Below are 18,648 nucleotides of genomic sequence, written 5' to 3' on the forward strand. Positions count from 1 at the left end.
CTTGACATATAAGCACCCTAGGGGGAAGCATGGTTCTCATTTTTAAAGGCTTGCTTGTGTTGTGAAGATAATATCACTCTTACCCGAAGTCCCAGGAAGACCTGGACTCCCTGGCAGCCCAATTCCAGGTTCACCTCTTTCTCCCTTCTGTCCTCTGTAGCCTAAGTGAGAAATACACAAAAAAGAGGCACACCAAAAGGGTTCTATGGCAACACAGCACACACAAGAACCATTTTCTGAGTCTGTGATAATTATGTGATACATTTGCTTAACATAAATAGTATATTAGCTAACTGTTTTGCATTAACCACATATTAAACTTACATATCAAATAGATTAGGTATAATAGGGCAATGAGGATCTTAAAAAACATACAATTGCTATAAAAAGTTCCAAATAGTCAAACTTTTTTTTTTTTTTGAGACAGAGTCTTGCTCTGTCACCCAGGCTGGAGTGCGGTGGCACTATTATCTTGGCTCACGGCAACCTCCACCTCCTGGGTTCAAGTGATTCTCCTGCCTCAGCCTCCTGAGTCGGTGGGATTACGGGCACTCACCACCACTCCTGCCTAATTTTTTTGTATTTTTAGTAGAGACAGGGTTTTGCCATGTTGGCCAGGCTACTCTCGAACTCCTGACCTCAGGTGATCTGCCCGCCTTGGCCTCCCAAAATGCTGGGATTACAGGTGTGAGCCACCGTGCCCGGCCCCAACTAGTCACTCTTTTTTTTTTTTTTTTTTTTTTTGAGGCGGAGTCTGGCTCTGTCGCCCAGGCTGGAGTGCAGTGGCCGGATCTCAGCTCACTGCAAGCTCCGCCTACCGGGTTCACGCCATTCTCCTGCCTCAGCCACCGAAGTATAGCTGGGACTACAGGCCCCTGCCACCACGACCGGCTAATTTTTTGTATTTTTAGTAGAGATGGGGTTTCACCGTGTTAGCCAGGGTGGTCTCAATCTCCTGACCTCGTGATCCGCCCACCTCGGCCTCCCAAAGTGCCGGATTACAAGCGTGAGCCACCGCGCCCAGCCTAGTCAAACTCTTGATAGCGAGATTTTGGCTCTGAAAATGATACCTAAATAAATCAATCTTGCAAATAGCTATGACAAGCTGTGTGAGCCCTCTTCAGTAAGAATTCTGATTGAAGGCGAGGTATAGGCTAAATGAAAGAAGTATACTGAAAGAGTCTTTCTTAAAATGAGAACAAGATAATATAATAGGATTATGGACCTTATTCCAAGAATTAAAGGAAATGAAAGGAACAAATAATTCAAGATTCTAATAAATGATAGCAAGAGCATGAGTATATGTGGGTTGACTTATCTAAAAAGTCAGGTCTGTGTTCAAATGATCGACTATAAACATTATATCTGCTCTAAGTAACGTTTAAACATCCACCCCATGTTTGAATGTGGCAGTGTATAACTCCAAAGGAGCTTCAGAAAGCTAGGAAACAAGAGGAGACTGAGAGTCTCCCAAATGCACTCCATCAGCTTAAGATATTTCAAAAAAAATGAATTAGGTTTAAGATCTGTCTATATTTTAAAACAAAATTATTCTTACTATTTAATATGCTTGCTATTGGCTGAGCCACAAGAGTACAGAGAAATCTGTGCCTCCAGAAGTCATTATCCCTGCTTATAAAAAGCATAAAGCATTTTTATCTGTGTTTTATACATTGGCACCCATGTAATACTTTGTCTGAATGAAATGTTCCATGCTGTAAGAGTTTCACAGTGACAGCAAATAGTTTTTATTTCCAATTTTTTCACACTTAAACAGCCCCTTAAAGATCACCCCTTGTCCCAAATGGACAGAGCAGCCGTGCAGACTCATGTGGACACACAGCAAAGATATCAGTAGGAGAGCATCTCAGTAGGAAACAGTAGGCTGTGAGTTAGTTGTGCCTTTTCATAAAGGTGTGCTGTTACAGTAGAACATGGCAGGAGGAGAAAATGTAATGCTCCCTGTGAACAGTATGTATGATCAATTATTTCCCATTATTGTTGAGAATTAGATAGCAGTTTTTAGGATTATCATTTTCACTTTGACTAGGCCATACAATGTGCACATTATTATCTGAACAACATTGGCAATGGAATCACCACACACGTATTTATTTGCTTTTTATGTATGACCTGATCAAAAACGTGAAACTAGTGGAAAAAAGAATATATGTTAAAAATATTTTGAAGTATATAGCAGAAATACACCCACCAGCAGGAAACCTTCACATATTTATATTTGAAAATTGTGTTAAAGATATTCAATACAATCCTAGACCCTAGAGAGAACAGTGGCTTTGACATGTGACATAACAGCCTTAGTTGATCTATATTCAAATTTAAAATGTTTCCAGGATTTCTTTGATATAAGTGACCTTCATTTAACGTATGGGAACAGCAGGAAAAAATGTGTATACTTAGGGTCATTTGAAAGCACCCTCCCAAATCCATTACTTAAACATTTCTGGAGTAAAATAATATTTATTACCTGAGGTATATTTGATAATTTAACTCAGGTCCCACTATTACAGAAAAGTTATGAAGTTGATCCTTGGCTATCTCAGTAAGTACTTAAGATTACAGGTTAAAAATATGAGGAATAAAGAATAATAATTTAAGATACATGAACTTTTGATTAGTAAGAGGATTAGCAAGACTCTAACACAATTCCAAATGGAGAATATATTTGCTAAAACTTACCTATTTCATTTAAATGCAGCTCTTGGATTTGCAATATAATGCAGAAATATATTATTCCACATGCATTTCAGTTCATGTGGTATTACAAATTAAGAAACTGTAATTTGTGTATTTGTATAAGGTAACATTTACCCTTCTGTCAAATGTAACAATTTCTTTGCACAAATTTCTCAGTTCATTAGGTTAATAATTACTTGTTATTAATAGATAAAGCGACTGAATTGCACGAGTACAGAAGAACTTTCTACTCTTGAATTTCCTGTTAAGGTCCCAAGCTCATTCATTATGAGGGCTGCCATAAAGCCGTAGGGCCTTTTTTTTTTTTTTTTTTTTTATTACTTCATAACAAACTCCTGGTAGGAATGCTAACAAGGTCAATAACACCTTTCCCCATTTATAGAATTAAGGGTTTCATCTCTTCAGCGTGGGCCTGTCTTTAAATTTGGAAGAGGCAGGTCTATCTGCAAAGAGACATGTATTTCCATAGACAATAAGTCTACAGGATGGGCCAGGCACAGTGGCTCACACTTGTAATCCCAGCACTTTGGGAGGCAGAGGTGGGCGGATCACCTGAGGTCAGGAGTTCAAGACCAGCCTGGCCAACATGGTGAAACCCCATCTCTACTAAAAATACAAAAATTAGCTGGGCGTAGTGGCAGGCACCTGTAATCCCAGCTACTTGGGAGGCTGAGGCAGGAGAATTGCTTGAACCCAGGAGGCGGAGGTTGCAGTGAGCTGAGATTGTGGCCATTGCACTCCAGCCTGGGCAACAAGAGTGAAACTCTGACTCAAAAAAAAAAAAAAGTCTACAGGAGGACAGCTTGATATAACTGTAGCTCATGTAGGAAAACAAAACACCAGCAGTGTCCTAATTGAAAGCATCTAGAGGTACTTGTCATTGATGAAACCTGGTGCTTGGTGTAGTTTTTCAGGTGGTAGACTGTGTTTATTTCTAGTAGGAAGATTTCAGTTTTGACTCCAGAGATTTACTTCTAAAGTTGTAAATCCGTGCACCTGTATACATACCGGAAAAAGGCCAGAAAATGGATGCTATTGGCATTTTAGGAGGGATAGTTGTTTACGGTGGGCATGGTGGGGGTGGGGTTAGGGGTTGCCTCGTGCCTTACAAGTTGTTTAGCCTCGCTGCTTCTGGTCCACCAACTGATAGCAGTGCCCTTCAGTCATTCTGACACACACTCACATGTCCTCCCATATCCAAAGCCCCTAATGCTAATAAATTTGAAAGGTCGAATCTATATATCACAAGTGCTTCCTATAAACAGTATGTATGATCAATTACTTTAAAAGTGCACAAGTAAGAACAACTACTCCCACTACTGTCCTTTTGGAACTGATGCAGGGTGCAGGGAATGAATGTAGCTGTTTTTTCCTACTGACCCCACATGTGAGGTTCCTTCTGAAATGAGTAGGGCTTTAGGTGTGGTATCTATTCCTTGAATGGAAGAGGTGATGGAGAATCAGCTGTGTTTGAGAAAAAGTTTAAGTGAAGTCTTTTCTCATAAAACTCACTTGAAAGAATAAGGTCTGTTAGGAAAATTCGCCTCTCCTGTTTATATAGGGGAACTCAGCTGAATCATGCTTCTTGGGGTCTCTTTTATTCTGATGTGGCACATTTTAGCTCATAACCAGGAGAACCAGCCATGAGGCCCTGTGCTGCAAGCCCCAGGTGGGAATGGACACCAAGAAAAGTCCTCTCAAGGCAGCAGGAAGCCAATACTCAGAACCCCATGGGATGGCTAAAATTTAAAAGCTGTTTGGAAGTGTTTTCAATTTAAAAAAGACATCAACAACCACCCCTTTGGAAACTTAGAAAAACGGCAAATGAGGCAATGCAACTCAGAATCCGAATGGTTTTTCTTTTCACTTTAAGAAGATCAGGGTGCTGAAGGCGGAGATCAGGGTGCTGAAGGCGGATCCTCAAGCTTTCACGATCAGAATCTCGGTAGGATCGGCTCTTCCTTTTTTCAACATGAATTGTGTACTTCTCACAGTCTCACGTCGATTTTCTCACTGCTGTCTATATGTCTCCTGCTTCTCAGAATAAACACAGGAAACTTTACAAAACCCCTTTATACTTTTGTCCTTTCCTAAAGATAAAATAAAGGACTCATTCCATAGTGCATATTTCTTTTTTTTTTTTTTTTTTACTTTTTTTTTTTTCTATTATACTTTAAGTTCTAGGGTACATGTGCACAACGTGCAGGTTTGTTACATATGTATACATGTGCCTTGTTGGTGTGTTGCACCCATTAACTCGTCATTTACATTAGGTATATCTCCTAATGCTATCCCTCCCTCCTACCCCCTCCCCACAATAGGCCCCGGTGTGTGATGTTCCCTTTCCTGTGTCCAAGCGATCTCATTGTTCAATTCCCACCTATAAGTGAGAACATGCGGTATTTGGTTTTTTTGTTCTTGCGATAGTTTGCTCAGAATGATGGTTTCCAGCTGCATCCATGTCCCTACAAAGGACACGAACTCATCCTTTTTTATGGCTGCATAGTATTCCATGGTGTATATGTGCCACATTTTCTTAATCCAGTCTGTCACTGATGGACATTTGGGTTGATTCCAAGTCTTTGATATTGTGAATAGTGCCGCAATAAACATACGTGTGCATGTGTCTTTATAGCAGCATGACTTATAATCCTTTGGGTATATCCCCAGTAATGGGATGGCTGAGTCAAATGGTATTTCTAGTTCTAGATCCTTGAGGAATAGCCACACTGTCTTCCACAATGGTTAAACTAGTTTACAGTCCCACCAACAGTGTAAAAGTGTTCCTATTTCTCCACGTCCTCTCCAGCACCTGTTGTTTCCTGATTTTTTAATGACTGCCATTCTAACTGGTGTGAGATGGTATCTCATTGTGGTTTTGATTTGCATTTCTCTGATGGCAAGTGATGATGAGCATTTTTTCATGTGTCTGTTGGCTGTATGAATGTCTTCTTTTGAGAAGTGTCTGTTCATATCATTTGCCCACTTTTTGATGGGGTTGTTTGTTTTTTTCTTGTAAATTTGATTGAGTTCTTTATAGGTTCTGGATATTAGCCCTTTGTCAGATGAGTAGATTGCAAAAATTTTCTCCCATTCTATAGGTTGCCTGTTCACTCTGATGGTAGTTTCTTTTGCTGTGCAGAAGCTCTTTAGTATAATTAGATCCCATTTGTCAATTTTGCCTTTTGTTGCCATTGCTTTTGGTGTTTTAGACATGAAGTCCTTGCCCATGCCTCCGTAGTGCATATTTCAAACCAACCACTTAATTTTAATTTTAAATTTCAGATTAATTTAGTCAAGCTATATTTAAGATAATAAATATTGTCAAATTGTCATAAGTGGAACAAAGTTTTTTGCCAATATAAGCAACGTTTGGTTTCAAAAACTTTAGAAGACACATGAAAAATTATTTAAAGTTCAAAAGTTACCATCCATGAGCTCTATTAGCAGAAAGGTTCTAAAATTTTTTAAAAATGTATTTCGGAACCAAATGGATTTCTTCCCTGACAATCACTGAAAACAAAACAAAACAAAACAAAATGTCTCTTCTAGAAATTTCAGAGGAGCCACCATCAGACAGGATGGATGAGTGGCAGAACACACTGTGTCATATTCAGAAGCCACCTTTTCTTCCCAACCTATGTTGCATTTCTGACTTCAACTCTTTCTTAAACTCAATCATGCTGTGTCATTAAGAGGACTAATTCAGACAATAGCACCTGAGGTTTACATGGTCACTGGTGATTTTAAATGCATTTTTTTCTTTCCTTTTTGAAAAAAAAAAAACACTTAAATCGAGCACAGCAAAGCTTGTAAGTTACATGTATAACTTCATCTTCTGAGCGCGTCACACCTATTTATCTACTAGAGAAAAATCCTTCAATTTCTTGTGCACTTCTGTAGAGGCACCAAAAATTAAACAGCAGCCTCTCATTCTCTTTCTTTTCAGTGAGATTTCTGTGCCTTTAAACAGGATTATCAGTACAGCATGCCTACTGTACTTACATTCCTTAAAAACAAATATTTTTAAGAAACAAATATTCCTTAAAAATGAATTCTATGTTTTGCAAGTTTTATTTATTTTTGTTGCTAAATTTTAGGCAAATCTAACAAATACTGAAAAGGAAGTATTATGGAAAGGTTAAGGAGACATCTACTAAGTTGTAGTCAAGATATGTCTGTTGTCAGAAACCCAATGGGGAGACAAAAGTTTTGACAATTTTAGTAAACCTTTGTTCACAAAGAAACTGGAAATCATGTGGGGATATCTTCCAAATTCAAGAATTGCATCCAGATGCCCTATCAGGAGTAGAAGTAGTCTAAATCTTTGAGGCACAACAGCAGATAAAATCCATAGAAATCTTTTGCAAAAGGAAGGGCAAGTGGAGTGGTGAACAGAGGGCTTGTTTCCAAAAGTTTCACTGATACTCTGGGTTTAGAACTGCCTCTGACTGACAGCCTTCCAGATGGGCCTTCACAGCACCTGTGAGGTGTCTGAAGCCAGGTGTTTGAGTGGAACAGGAGACGCCAGTTCCAGAGCTGTTTTCCTTGATCATCTCAATTTTCCATTGTTATTGTCCTCTCAAACTACCACTGTTTGAAGGATCTATCCAAAGTTTTCTTCCTATTGGTGTTAACGCTGCTTATTCTTCATGTGACTTGTGGCATTACACATTTTCAGATGAGCTTTCGAGATCTGCATGCCAGTCTCATATACTCTGACTTCAGAACAGACCCAACTAGCAAAAGATAATAATTAGCCCCCTCTACACAGTAGTGTATACAAGAGGGCTACTCCTCATCCTATTTTCTCTTTCCTTCATCAATCTGCCAAACTTCACTATAATCTAAAGATAATGGTGGAATATATGTATGGTTTTAAAAAAACTAGAGAGATTTTAACTGTTCCTGTTTTATATTGTGCTAATTAAACGCAAAGACTTGGCAATCGTGGTTATAGGTTATAAGGTTATATTAGGATACTAACAGGCACTGCTACTGGGAACTGAACAGGTGTTGCTCCTTCAGAAGAGGAAGGGCACATCAGTCACTTAGGGACACTTCAGAAAACAAGGCTCAATATTACAGAATAGCAGTAGGAAGGAAACTGGTGACAGAAAAACACTTCTTTGTGTATATATTATTTTGGACTGCATTCTTATTTTAGTGTTAATTTCCTCTTTTCTTTATACAAGTTGCTTTTGATTATTTCAAGGAAGGAACCTGAGATCCTCCATTGTTAACAATAAGAAGCAGTTTTCCTGGGGTCTTATCTTTCATGATATGTACTCACTGAATTTAATATTTCCCTTTCAGAATTGTTGACTCTTCTAAGCCTGGGCCTATTTGGCCACTTTGCTGGATTGCAAATCGTACTTCTAGAAAATGGCTTTGTCAGATTAATTTAGTTAAGCTATACTTAAGATAATGTCTCTTGTCAAGTTGTCATAAGTGGAACAAAATTTTTTGCCAATATAAGTTGGGTTTTAAGAACTTTAGAAATCATGCGAAAAATTCTTTAACATTCAAGTTACCACCCACAAGCTTTATTCAAAGCAGAAAGATTCTAAAATTTCTTAAAAATATATTTTAGAACCAAATAACTATTTGTATTTGAGTCTCCTAAAACTCTTTCCTCAGTTTATTTAAGATCCTAAGATGATGGAAACTTGTTTAACTTACACCAAAAGGGGAGGCCTAAAAAATTCTAAGATTCCTAGATAATAATGATATATAAACACACATTATTGCTGTTATTGTTTTAACAAATATTATTATTACAATACATTTAGAATACCAGGTAACTCTCATTTGGTTTTAAATCTGAAGTAGTAATAGTTAAACATCTACTTCTAGAATGTCAAATATTATAAAGAGATTACATATGAAACCATTTTATATATTACATATATGTATATATGTAATATATAAAGTACATACATACATACATACTTTTTTCCTTAACTGTGACTAACATGTTATAAATACAGAAGGTTAAAAATCAAAAAGCCAATATTACATTTGAAGACTTACCTTGGGGTCCAGGGTCTCCTGGTGGCCCAGGCAACCCATCCTTTCCTGGTGGCCCAGGCCTCCCATGAGCTTGGGCAGCCAACATTGCTGCCGGCAGCTTAAGCTGGGATAGGAATACAGCCATCCTCTCTTCATGTATAGAAGAAAAAATAATATATCATGGAACAGAAATATTTTATGTCAAAAAATTTCAAGATACATGAAATCAAACAAACAAAAAGATTTAATTTTTAATTTAAGCACATCTAATTTACCAACTGGTCTGACTGCTGAGTTTTTTGATTACACAAATAAAATCAATTGCACAAAGTTGTTTGTGTATAGATGTAGACCAGCTGTGTCACTCAGAAAGTCTGAGAATTTTCAGTGCTTCTGAGATGTAACCATCTAGCGGACAGAACACTAGCATGGAATCTAACCTGTGGTAATGGCATGTGGAGAGAGTTTAGGTTCACATTAAAAAATGATTTCCTAATAACTTTAAGGCACTTTCCAGCAAGGTTGTGAACGTATGTGTGGTAATTTAAAATATATTCACGAATTCTTTGACACTGTCTTCCAAAGTTGGAGTTTAATTCTATTTTTGAATGGGGGCTAGACTTTTCATTTCTAGTGAAAAGAAAAAGGCCGAATTAATAGTGGGCAACTAGAGAGATGAGGTCATAAAAGACATCGTGGCTTCCTAGTTGCTTTCTCTCTTAGATCACTCATTGCAGGAAGGCAGCTGACATGGAGTGAGAGCACCCAAGAAGTCCTGTGGAGAGGCCCACGTGGGGAAGAACTGATGCTACTTGCCAGTGGCCACGTGCATGAACTTGGAAGCAGATCATCCAGCCCTAGTCAAGCCTTCAAATGACTGTAGCTCTGAATGACATCCTGACTGCAATTTCATGAGAGATCCTAACCAGATCCATACAATTAAGCAACACTTCAAGCCCCTGACCCATAAAAAATGTGAGATAATAAACGTTTATAATGTGAAATGTAAGATAAATGTTTTAAGCCACCAACATTTGGAGGTATTTTCTTATGCAGCAACAGATAACTAAAAAAAAAGCATATGGAATATTTTACTACCGAATAAAATTAATTTTGGTAAAATCATTAACTCATTCCAGGGCCATTATAAATGTGATCTATCATTGGAGTCTTTCTTAAAATTGCTTGGTTTGTTTATATTTGGTATACCTCACATTAAAAAAATCTAATATATGAACAACTAGATTTCAAACAGAAAACTTGAGGAGGCTCTATCCTTGCCATGATAAGAAGTTTTTCTTTTTCTTTTTGCATAACTTCTTCAAAAATCTCTTAGTAATTTAAATGGTTTTATTTTGAAATAATTTACACATAGTTTTTCAAAGATACATGTGTGTCATAAGGAATGAATATTTAATTTAAAAACTTCACTCTGGGTTTGGTGCAGACAAATCTTCCAGAAAAGTTTTTTTTACTGAGGAAATTAGTATTTATTTTGTAAGTAAAGACCAAATGACAGACCACAACATAGTAGAAACTATAGCCGTCGGTTAGAAAACACGAAGCCCAAATCATATAGATCTTGTAAAGAGTTACTTCCACGTTCTCCAGTCTTTTCACTCAGTTTAGTTGATTTAATTGAATTGCAAAGGCATACTTAAACAGATATGTATCTTTTATTTTATGTAAATTTTAAAATAAAGAGTAAATTACTTCTGAGGAAAATCTGTTTTCCCATGAATTTTCAATTAAAACAATCCTTTAAAAACAATGTAGGCCCATACTGGTTAAGAAAGAAAAAGAATTATTTTTTCATATAGAATTATTAAGGCAAAAGCCCCAATAGATATAAAGCATTGACTGTCATTATCCAAAAAGCAATCACCTACATTCACATTCTCATGTCACAAAGCAAGCAGAATGGAAACATACCACAACCTGCACAGGACTAGAATCTCTGGCTGTAGACTGAAGGATGAATGGGAGGCCAACAGGGATCTCATGGATGCTGGTCCCAAGGAGTGATATGAAATCACCTGCCCTCCAGTATTACTACCTCACTATCTACCTGGGATGTTTGGTTGATATTAATACATCTTATTCTAGTAACTAATAAATAAAACAAATAGATAATTAATATATAGTTTTAGTTTTACAAATCATCATATTGAATGTACATATAATATCTTTATTACATCAAATTATGAACTTGGGGCCTTATAATAAATATGAAATTCAATAATCACAGTTTGAAACTTTGCATAATATTTGTTGTTCTGCACTTCAAAAGAGAGATGTATTTCAGTACAATTTTTCTTAATTTGAAACATGTCTCTGTAAATACCTTCAATGTTGAAACACAAATATTCACAGTACTAATTTTTCTTCTTTAATATATGAATTGAATTTAGAAGTACTTTGGTGGTTTGTAATATTTTTAGCAAAACAGAAAATTATTTTTACTACTTCTAGCTGTAAATTATCTGGCTTTGAGATACACTCAGAAACAGTCATTTAGCATAAGGGTAATTACCTCTTCTGAACCCTACCCTAATGCTCTATAATTTACAATAATATGTTTCAGAGCATCCAAATGAATTGTAAAGGCCTTTATTCTTAATTGCTTTTCCTCTGTTTTCAGGGATCTTCAGTCAATTAAACTGTTTTTGGCTATGCTTTCTAATGAGGCAGGAAATTGAAGAGTTCAGATATAAGCATGCATAAACCAAACACACATTTGCCATCTGCCAAGGCAAAGCCACAGCAGTCACTCTAACAAATGAGACCAAAGCTTGGCTTCTTTGGAGAATGGGCTCCTTACTATAATATAGACATTAATATTAATGTGATGATAAACTACGTGTTTTAGAGGAGGAAGGAAGACACACACGTCATCTGGCCCGTGTCTACTATTTCACAGATAAAATTTGTAAATATCAAAGACAGAAATTAATCTTCTCCGAATGCCCATGGAAATGTCTGATTATCCATTTTCTTGGTATAACTTCAATTTATTTCATTTTGCTACCCCATTATGGAAACAGAGAGCAGTTAATGAGTATTTCCCTTGGGAAATCAGTCATATTGTTACATATCAGCATTCAGGTTAAATAACTTTTACTCATAGGCTTCACAATCTATTTTGTAAATCTCTTTTTGGTTCCATTATTTCAGGGCTTTTCCATAAATGTCTCCTAAATGTGGAAATCAAAATTAAATACAGTTCTCTCCTAAAGGGCAAAAATATCAGAAGAGTAATTTCCTGTGATATTTTTATAATGATATTCTAGTTTCATTTTTAACTGTTAATTCAACAGTATCATTTGGTGGATTCATATTTATTTTGTGGTTCATAAGGTGGTTACCACTTCATTTGTCTCTGTCTGAATCATTCGCCACCTTTATGAGTATGTTGCTTTGAACTATCATGGGTAAAGATGGTGGATTAAACACATGGATCTGCTTTAACTACCTCCTGAATCCTAGCAAAACAATCCTCTTAAAGGCATAAACAGACAAGAATGGGGGAGCATATGAAAGGAGACAATATCAGCACAATTTTGGGAGGTGAGAACCAGATGGTTGAGTGATACATTACTTAGCAAACTCAAGACAACTAAACTCTTAGACTAGAAGTAGAGGAATAACTTGATCTAAACTACAAAATCCTCAGAAGGCTTAGAATTGGCAGTACAAGTTACCTCTGGAAGTGGGGGTGAAAGAGGGGAACTAAAATAAGGAGCACGGATTGAAAGCCTGTTTTAGTAGTTGTTGAAATTCCTTTCTCTATAAAGCTGGGCAGGTGACTGTCCCCATCCCTAGCAAGATGCTGAAGGTTTATTATTATCTGAAAAGGGTAGTAGTCTGCCTCTGCACTGAGGAGCCCGGGCTCCATTGAGACTCAGGCTTCCAAACTGAAAATCTGAAGCAGCTGAGCTCGCAGCCAGGCAGGAAGTGAAATGTCTCCGCGGGGGAATCTGACCAGACTGAGAGGAAAGAGTTAAAGACACTGAAATTAAGGGTCCTTCACTTAAAAAGTCCAACTGGGCTACCCTGAGTGAAACTCGAGGTTGGCAAGCCCCACTGTTCACTCAGAGCTTTCAATCGGTTTTTAAAACCCTGCTCTTATGTATGCAGACATCCAAGGATTACTGGACACTGAGGAAATCCTATAAACTGAACAACAGAGTTGCAACCAAAAAAACAGAAAGCAGCAAATTGGAAGAAACGGAGACTATGTAGTGGAAAATATGTTTTTTAACTCTCTCTCTCTCTCTATATATATATATAAAATCTCATCAATGATGTATATTTATCAGATGATGTGTATATAAATAAGTACATATACAAATATGTATATATAAATGAATATCTTACTTGTAGAGAGGTAAGAAAAGATGTTACAACCTTGGAATAAGAAAACAGGATCACACATATTTACACACATTCATATATATATGAAATATATGTATGAAAAATCAAGAAAACATAGGTAAGGGGATTTTCTGAACACTGAAAATCTAGAGGCAGAAACATTGTTTAGGAATACTTAGCCTTAATCTTTCTTTTCTCCCACAGCTGGAGGTGTGGGCTTGTTGGCCCCATGTCTGACTCAAGAACCGAGAGAGCCAGATGTTAGTACACATTTTTGCATAGGTTGGTAAATTCTTCCTGCATGTCGATGTAAATTCCCAAGCATAATAGGACAGTGTAATAGCAAGAATTAAACTTCTCAGATCTGGCAAGACCCTCCATTGTGTGGGCAGCATCACTGGCAGCTAGAAAGCCCTCCTAAAGCCAAATGCTAAGCTGAGACACATGGATGATATCTGTCCTTGTCCTGTGTGGTCACTTTACTAGCAAAAGGACTTGACTTGTTGGACAATCAAATTGGGGATTTAATTGAACTTCAGAAAGGATATATATTCGTGCATAGTGATCAATCTGGAACCTAGACATGGGATTGGTGAAAAGACATCTCTTTCCGCCACAGTTAGGTTTGGGAAGGGGCACCAGGAAGTTGAAGGGAGGTTAGGTGGTCTGGAAAATAGCTCAAGGTGTGAGATTTGCAGGGTGTTGTATCAGTGGAGTCACCTGGGAAGCCCCAAAGGGGGTTAAAAAGCCACAAGAGGAGGGTTCAAAGTTTGGGTCATCCTGGTCTAGGGTTTCACTAGAGGGTGTAATCTGGACACTTGGGATGATAAAGTTGGAGAGCAGGATCTTCCAAGGACTCCCTCAAGCCCGGGCTGACAGTCTGCGACTTGCTGCTCGGAGAGAATGGCTCTCGAGGCTGCAGATGTGCAGGGGTGCGTGGAGCAGAGATAGCATTAGCTGTTGTTGACACTGTCTCTTGTGAAACCACTAAGAAAAAGGGAGGGAGACGGGTGCTACTTAAGTGTAGCAGTTAGCTGTCTGTACTACTTAACTTTAACTGCTTTAACATGTGAAAAATAATCTTTGCTTTTAGAGAAAAAGCTTTCTGAAAACGGTAACTGTGACCTTGGGGCTCTATGATTTGTGAAAATGGAGTTTTCTTTTTTCTTTTTTGTAAATGGTGTTCAGAAGCCATGGAAAAGGTGATTTCTAAGTGGAAAATTAAATGGAGTAAATTGAAATGATCTTGGGACAAATTAACTTAAATGCTAAATAACTAAATTCTGGGTTTCAGGCACAGTTTTGTTTGGGAGGACAGTTTTGCTGGACTAGTGTCAAGAGAGATAAAAGGAGAGGGATATCACACAGGGAGTCTCAGAGTTTAGAAGTCTCAGAAAATAGTTTCCTTATGGGTCACTTTAAAATATTGTTTTGAGGCTAAGACACCTGTGGTTTCTGAGGGACTACTAGCTCTGGTGGGGGTCCAGCCACTCTCCTGGACCTGGCCAGGCTGGAAGAGACAGAGAGGCAGTAGGAGAGATGGGTGTGAAGCCAGAGACCTGGGGAGGACGCTGCACCTGTCAGCTTCCAGGCAGGTGGGCTCTGACAGAGGAAGGAGGGGCAGGAACTCAGAGAGGAAGGATTCAGACTCAGAGGAGGAGCTTCTCAGAAAGCAGAAGCCTGGTGAGCCTGCCCCAAGACAGATGGAGAGTGGCCCAACTCCCCTGACCTGCCTCCTCAGAAGACTGATAGCCCTTCTTGAGAGGAGCCACAGAATGGCCTGGGAGCCTTCCCCAGGAGGAAGTAGAAGTGTCTCTTCTGCTGAATGCACAGGGCAGGCTGCCAGGGGCCACACCTTCATCCAGTGTCTGATGGACTTGTAAAACGAACACCTTTTATATCTCAACATGTCACTTTTTTTTTTTTTCCTGAAAATGTTTGGTTATATTTTCTGACATTCTTTCTTTAAATTTTTTTATTTTTTTGAGGCAGAGTCTCGCTCTGTCCCCCTGGCTGGAGTGCAGTAGCGCGATCTCAGCTCACTGCAAGCTCCGCCTCCCGGGTTCTCGCCATTCTCCCTGCAAGCTCCGCCTCCCGGGTTCTCGCCATTCTCCTGCCTCAGCCTCCTGAGTAGCTGGGACTACAGGCGCCTGCCACCGCGCCCGGCTAATTTTTTGTATTTTTAGTAGAGACAGGGTTTCACCGTGGTCTCGATCTCCTGACCTTGTGATCCGCCCGCCTCGGCCTCCCAAAGTGCTGGTATTACAGGCATGAGCCACCGCGCCCGGCCTATTTTCTGACATTCTTAATCAGCTTCCAAAATATGGGTTAATTACTGACTATTAAATATATGATTTTATCTAAAGCCTCTTAAGAGATTGAAGTTCAGGATTAAAGCTCCCTGAGATAAAAGATAAATAAAGACACTAGAGCCCATAGAGATTAAGAGTTAAAGGAAAACTTTAGATTGCAATTCAAAAACACATATATGCTGACATTTCTCTTTTCATGATAGAGGTCAACTAAACGCATGGATACTATCTGAGATCCTAGATGTCCTCTCCCCAGGACTGCCTTTCATGGACATGCTACCTATGCAGTCACATAGGGCCCCATGTTTAGTTTATGGCTTTACTATTGCTGTCTTAAAATTCTTAATCATTTTTTAACAAGTGCACCAGCATTTTCACTGTGCACTGAACACTGCAAATTCTGTAGCCATGAGTATGTTCTTCAGTATTCCCCTGAAGAGCCTGAGATGTCTTTTTTCAAACAGTTGTCTTTTTTCAAACTTGCTGAGGGGGAAATGAGTGTTTGGATTGCAAAGTTTAGAGTGTAGTCCATAATGTTTGATTCAAGAGAAGAAAAGAAAGAAAGAAAGAAAGAAAAGAAAGAAAGAAAGAAAGAAAGAAAGAAAGAAAGAAAGGAAGAAAGAAAGAGAAAGAAAGAAAGAAAGAAAGAAGAGAGAGAGAGGGAGGGAGGGAGGAAGGAAGGAAGGAAGGAAGGAAGGAACGAGAAAGAAAGACAGGAAGGAAGGAAGGAAGGAAGGAAAGAAGGAAGGGAGAAAAGACTTCCAAATATAAGGGCAACATTAAAATTACTGGTAGCTCAACAAAAGAGTGGACAAATGTATTAGTAAACTGTCATATCAGAGCATGATAAAGATACTTAGTAAAGATCAAGATAAATTAAAATCAACAGCATAAATTCTTGACCTTTAAAAAGCATTTTTTGCCAACATGGTGAAACCCCGTGTCTACTAAAAATACAAAAATTAGCCGGGTTTGTGGCGGGTGCCTGTAATCCCAGCTATTCAGGAGGCTGAGGCAGGAGAATCGCTTGAACCCAGGAGGCAGAGGTTGAAGTGGGCCGAGATCACGTCAATGCACTCCAGCCTGGGTGACAGAATGAGACTCCATCTCAAAAAACAAACCAACAAACAACAACAACAAAAAAAACATTTTTTTTTTGGTTTTGTCATTAAAGTAGCTACAAGTCCCGGTGTTACTCTACTGTATTTCCAGTTCTCATATAAAACAAGACAATGTGCATCCAAGCACCAAGATTTCAGTCTCTACTGCTAATTATTATTTAAAATAATCAAGACTCCTTGGAGAAGAGCTGATTCCATGTTTGAAGCAATGGACTCAAGATCGACTTGGGGCATCTTATAATCTTTTTCCTTAAAAAATTCAACAATCTATTTTTGGCTTGTGGATGCTAAGCAAAGGAAGTAAGAACCATGAGAGCTAACATGGATTTATTTGTTAAATCTTACAGTTCAGAAGAGTGATTTTGATTTTAGCAAACCATTTGTCAAAATCACGTGATACTGTCAATTCCTTGCAAATAGACAAAGAAATGTAGGGTGAGTTTTAGGACAACGAAATGGATTCAGAGCTCACTAAATAATAGATTAGAAGATGATTTACAAGTGGACAGAAAGAATCCTGTGGCATTTAGAAAGACCTAATCCTTGACTCTTGGCTTTTTTAGTCAACATTTCTATCAACAACTAGAATGATGGCATGCTTATGAAATTTAGCATGACATAAAGTTATAGGGTCAGCCAACCTGCTCTACAAGAGACAACATTCCAAAAGACATCTTCAGGTTGGAACAAGATATGAACACAAATGTTTTGAAATTAATAAGAGGAAACATAAGATCACACACTTAGATTTAAAAAATAAACACACAGTCCATAATGATAAACACCTCATTTAAAAATATTTTAACAAGGAAGATCCAGGGCTGTTAGTTAACTGAAAACTCAAAATGCATCAACAGAATAATACGGATGCCTTTTTCAAAAAACCAATACATCTTAGGATGAATTATTGAAGTATCTAGAGCAGGGGTCAGAACTTTCTCTGCAAGGGCCAGATAGTAAAAATTTAAGCCTTTATGGACCATATTGTCACAGTTGCTCAGTCCTGTTGCTGTAGTGGGATAGCAGCCAGAGAAAAGAGGTAAAGGAATATGCATACTTTATTTATGGAAACAAATTCAAATTTCAGATAATTTTCACATATCATGAAATATTCTTTTGATTTTTAAAAACTATTTTAAAATATAACTCATTCACACCGCTCCCGACCAAAAAGCAAAAACCATTCTCAGTTTGTAGGCTGTACAAAGCAGGTGGCAATGGCTTTGGCTAGGGGGTTCAGTTTGCTGACTTTGGTCTAAATAAAAAGACACTACTCTGCATTGGTCAAAATATTCCTTGGTAAATGAGAGTCATTTATAAATTAAATGTTTCCCAGGGGTGATAATAGTGGAGGAGCTAGACACATTTACTTCATAAAAGAGAAAACTAAGGATAAGTATGAGGGATATGGAAAAATACTCAAAGGGCTGTCATGTGAGTACAAGCAGGAACTTTACCTGTGTTGTTTTACAGAGCAGGTATAATGAAAGGAAGTTCCAGGGAGGCAAAAGTTAACTTTGTGTAAAGAACAATTTTCATCAAACAGCTGTCCCATCATAAAATGGGCTGCCCCTTAAGGTTTTTGTGGCATGGCCGTCTTTTGAGAATGTTGCTGGAGGGATTCCCCATGGTAGATGGGAGGTGGGAATCAGTGAAAAATTCAAAAATGTTATTAAGAAAATCTAACCTTCAAAAATCCTTAGGACCTCTTGATTAATATACTTCTTTATTTCTTCAAATGAAACTGCATCAGCCTGAAGAAGAAAAAAAAAGGTCTGTTAAAATAGAGCATAGCACAAATGAATAAAGAATAGAAATATTGGGTTGGAACTTCTGTAGAGATCCATTTATCAAGAAAAATGCTTTTGGCAGTTGACTATATTGGGCAATAAATATGTGTTGCATTGACCAAATTCTGGGAAGAAGCTGAAGTGCATAATTGCTTTAAAAGCTATGGGCTGGAATCATAATCAGTGGTATCAACAGGTTTCCTATTAAATGGAGACACATGGCTTTATACAGTTAGGGAAGACATTCCTATTACTTCATTTTATCAGGTTAAATAATCTAAAAAGTGTAATCATGATGTTAGTAGTCTAACCACAATTTAA

The 18,648-nt window shown here is 38.0% G+C and overlaps 1 protein-coding gene across 3 annotated transcripts in view; it reads right to left on the bottom strand.

Annotated features, from left to right (window-relative positions):
* The window catches only part of LOC105479487 (collagen type XIX alpha 1 chain), a 334,678-nt gene that overhangs the window by 8,991 nt on the left and 307,039 nt on the right, over positions 1 to 18,648 (bottom strand). For 2 of the 3 annotated variants that reach the window (XM_011737482.3, XM_011737483.3), the window contains exons 48-50: positions 18,225 to 18,291; positions 8,752 to 8,880; positions 84 to 161 (exon numbers count right to left, since the gene is read on the bottom strand). In XM_011737482.3, the coding sequence (XP_011735784.2) occupies positions 84 to 161; positions 8,752 to 8,880; positions 18,225 to 18,291 (274 nt within the window). Of the gene's footprint in view, positions 1 to 83; positions 162 to 3,394; positions 4,753 to 8,751; positions 8,881 to 18,224; positions 18,292 to 18,648 lie in introns of those variants that run through there. The other variant, XM_011737484.3, reaches the window with a different exon arrangement.

This window comes from Macaca nemestrina, chromosome 5 (genome assembly GCF_043159975.1).
Source record: "Macaca nemestrina isolate mMacNem1 chromosome 5, mMacNem.hap1, whole genome shotgun sequence".
In the NCBI taxonomy this organism is placed as follows: Eukaryota; Metazoa; Chordata; class Mammalia; order Primates; family Cercopithecidae; genus Macaca; species Macaca nemestrina.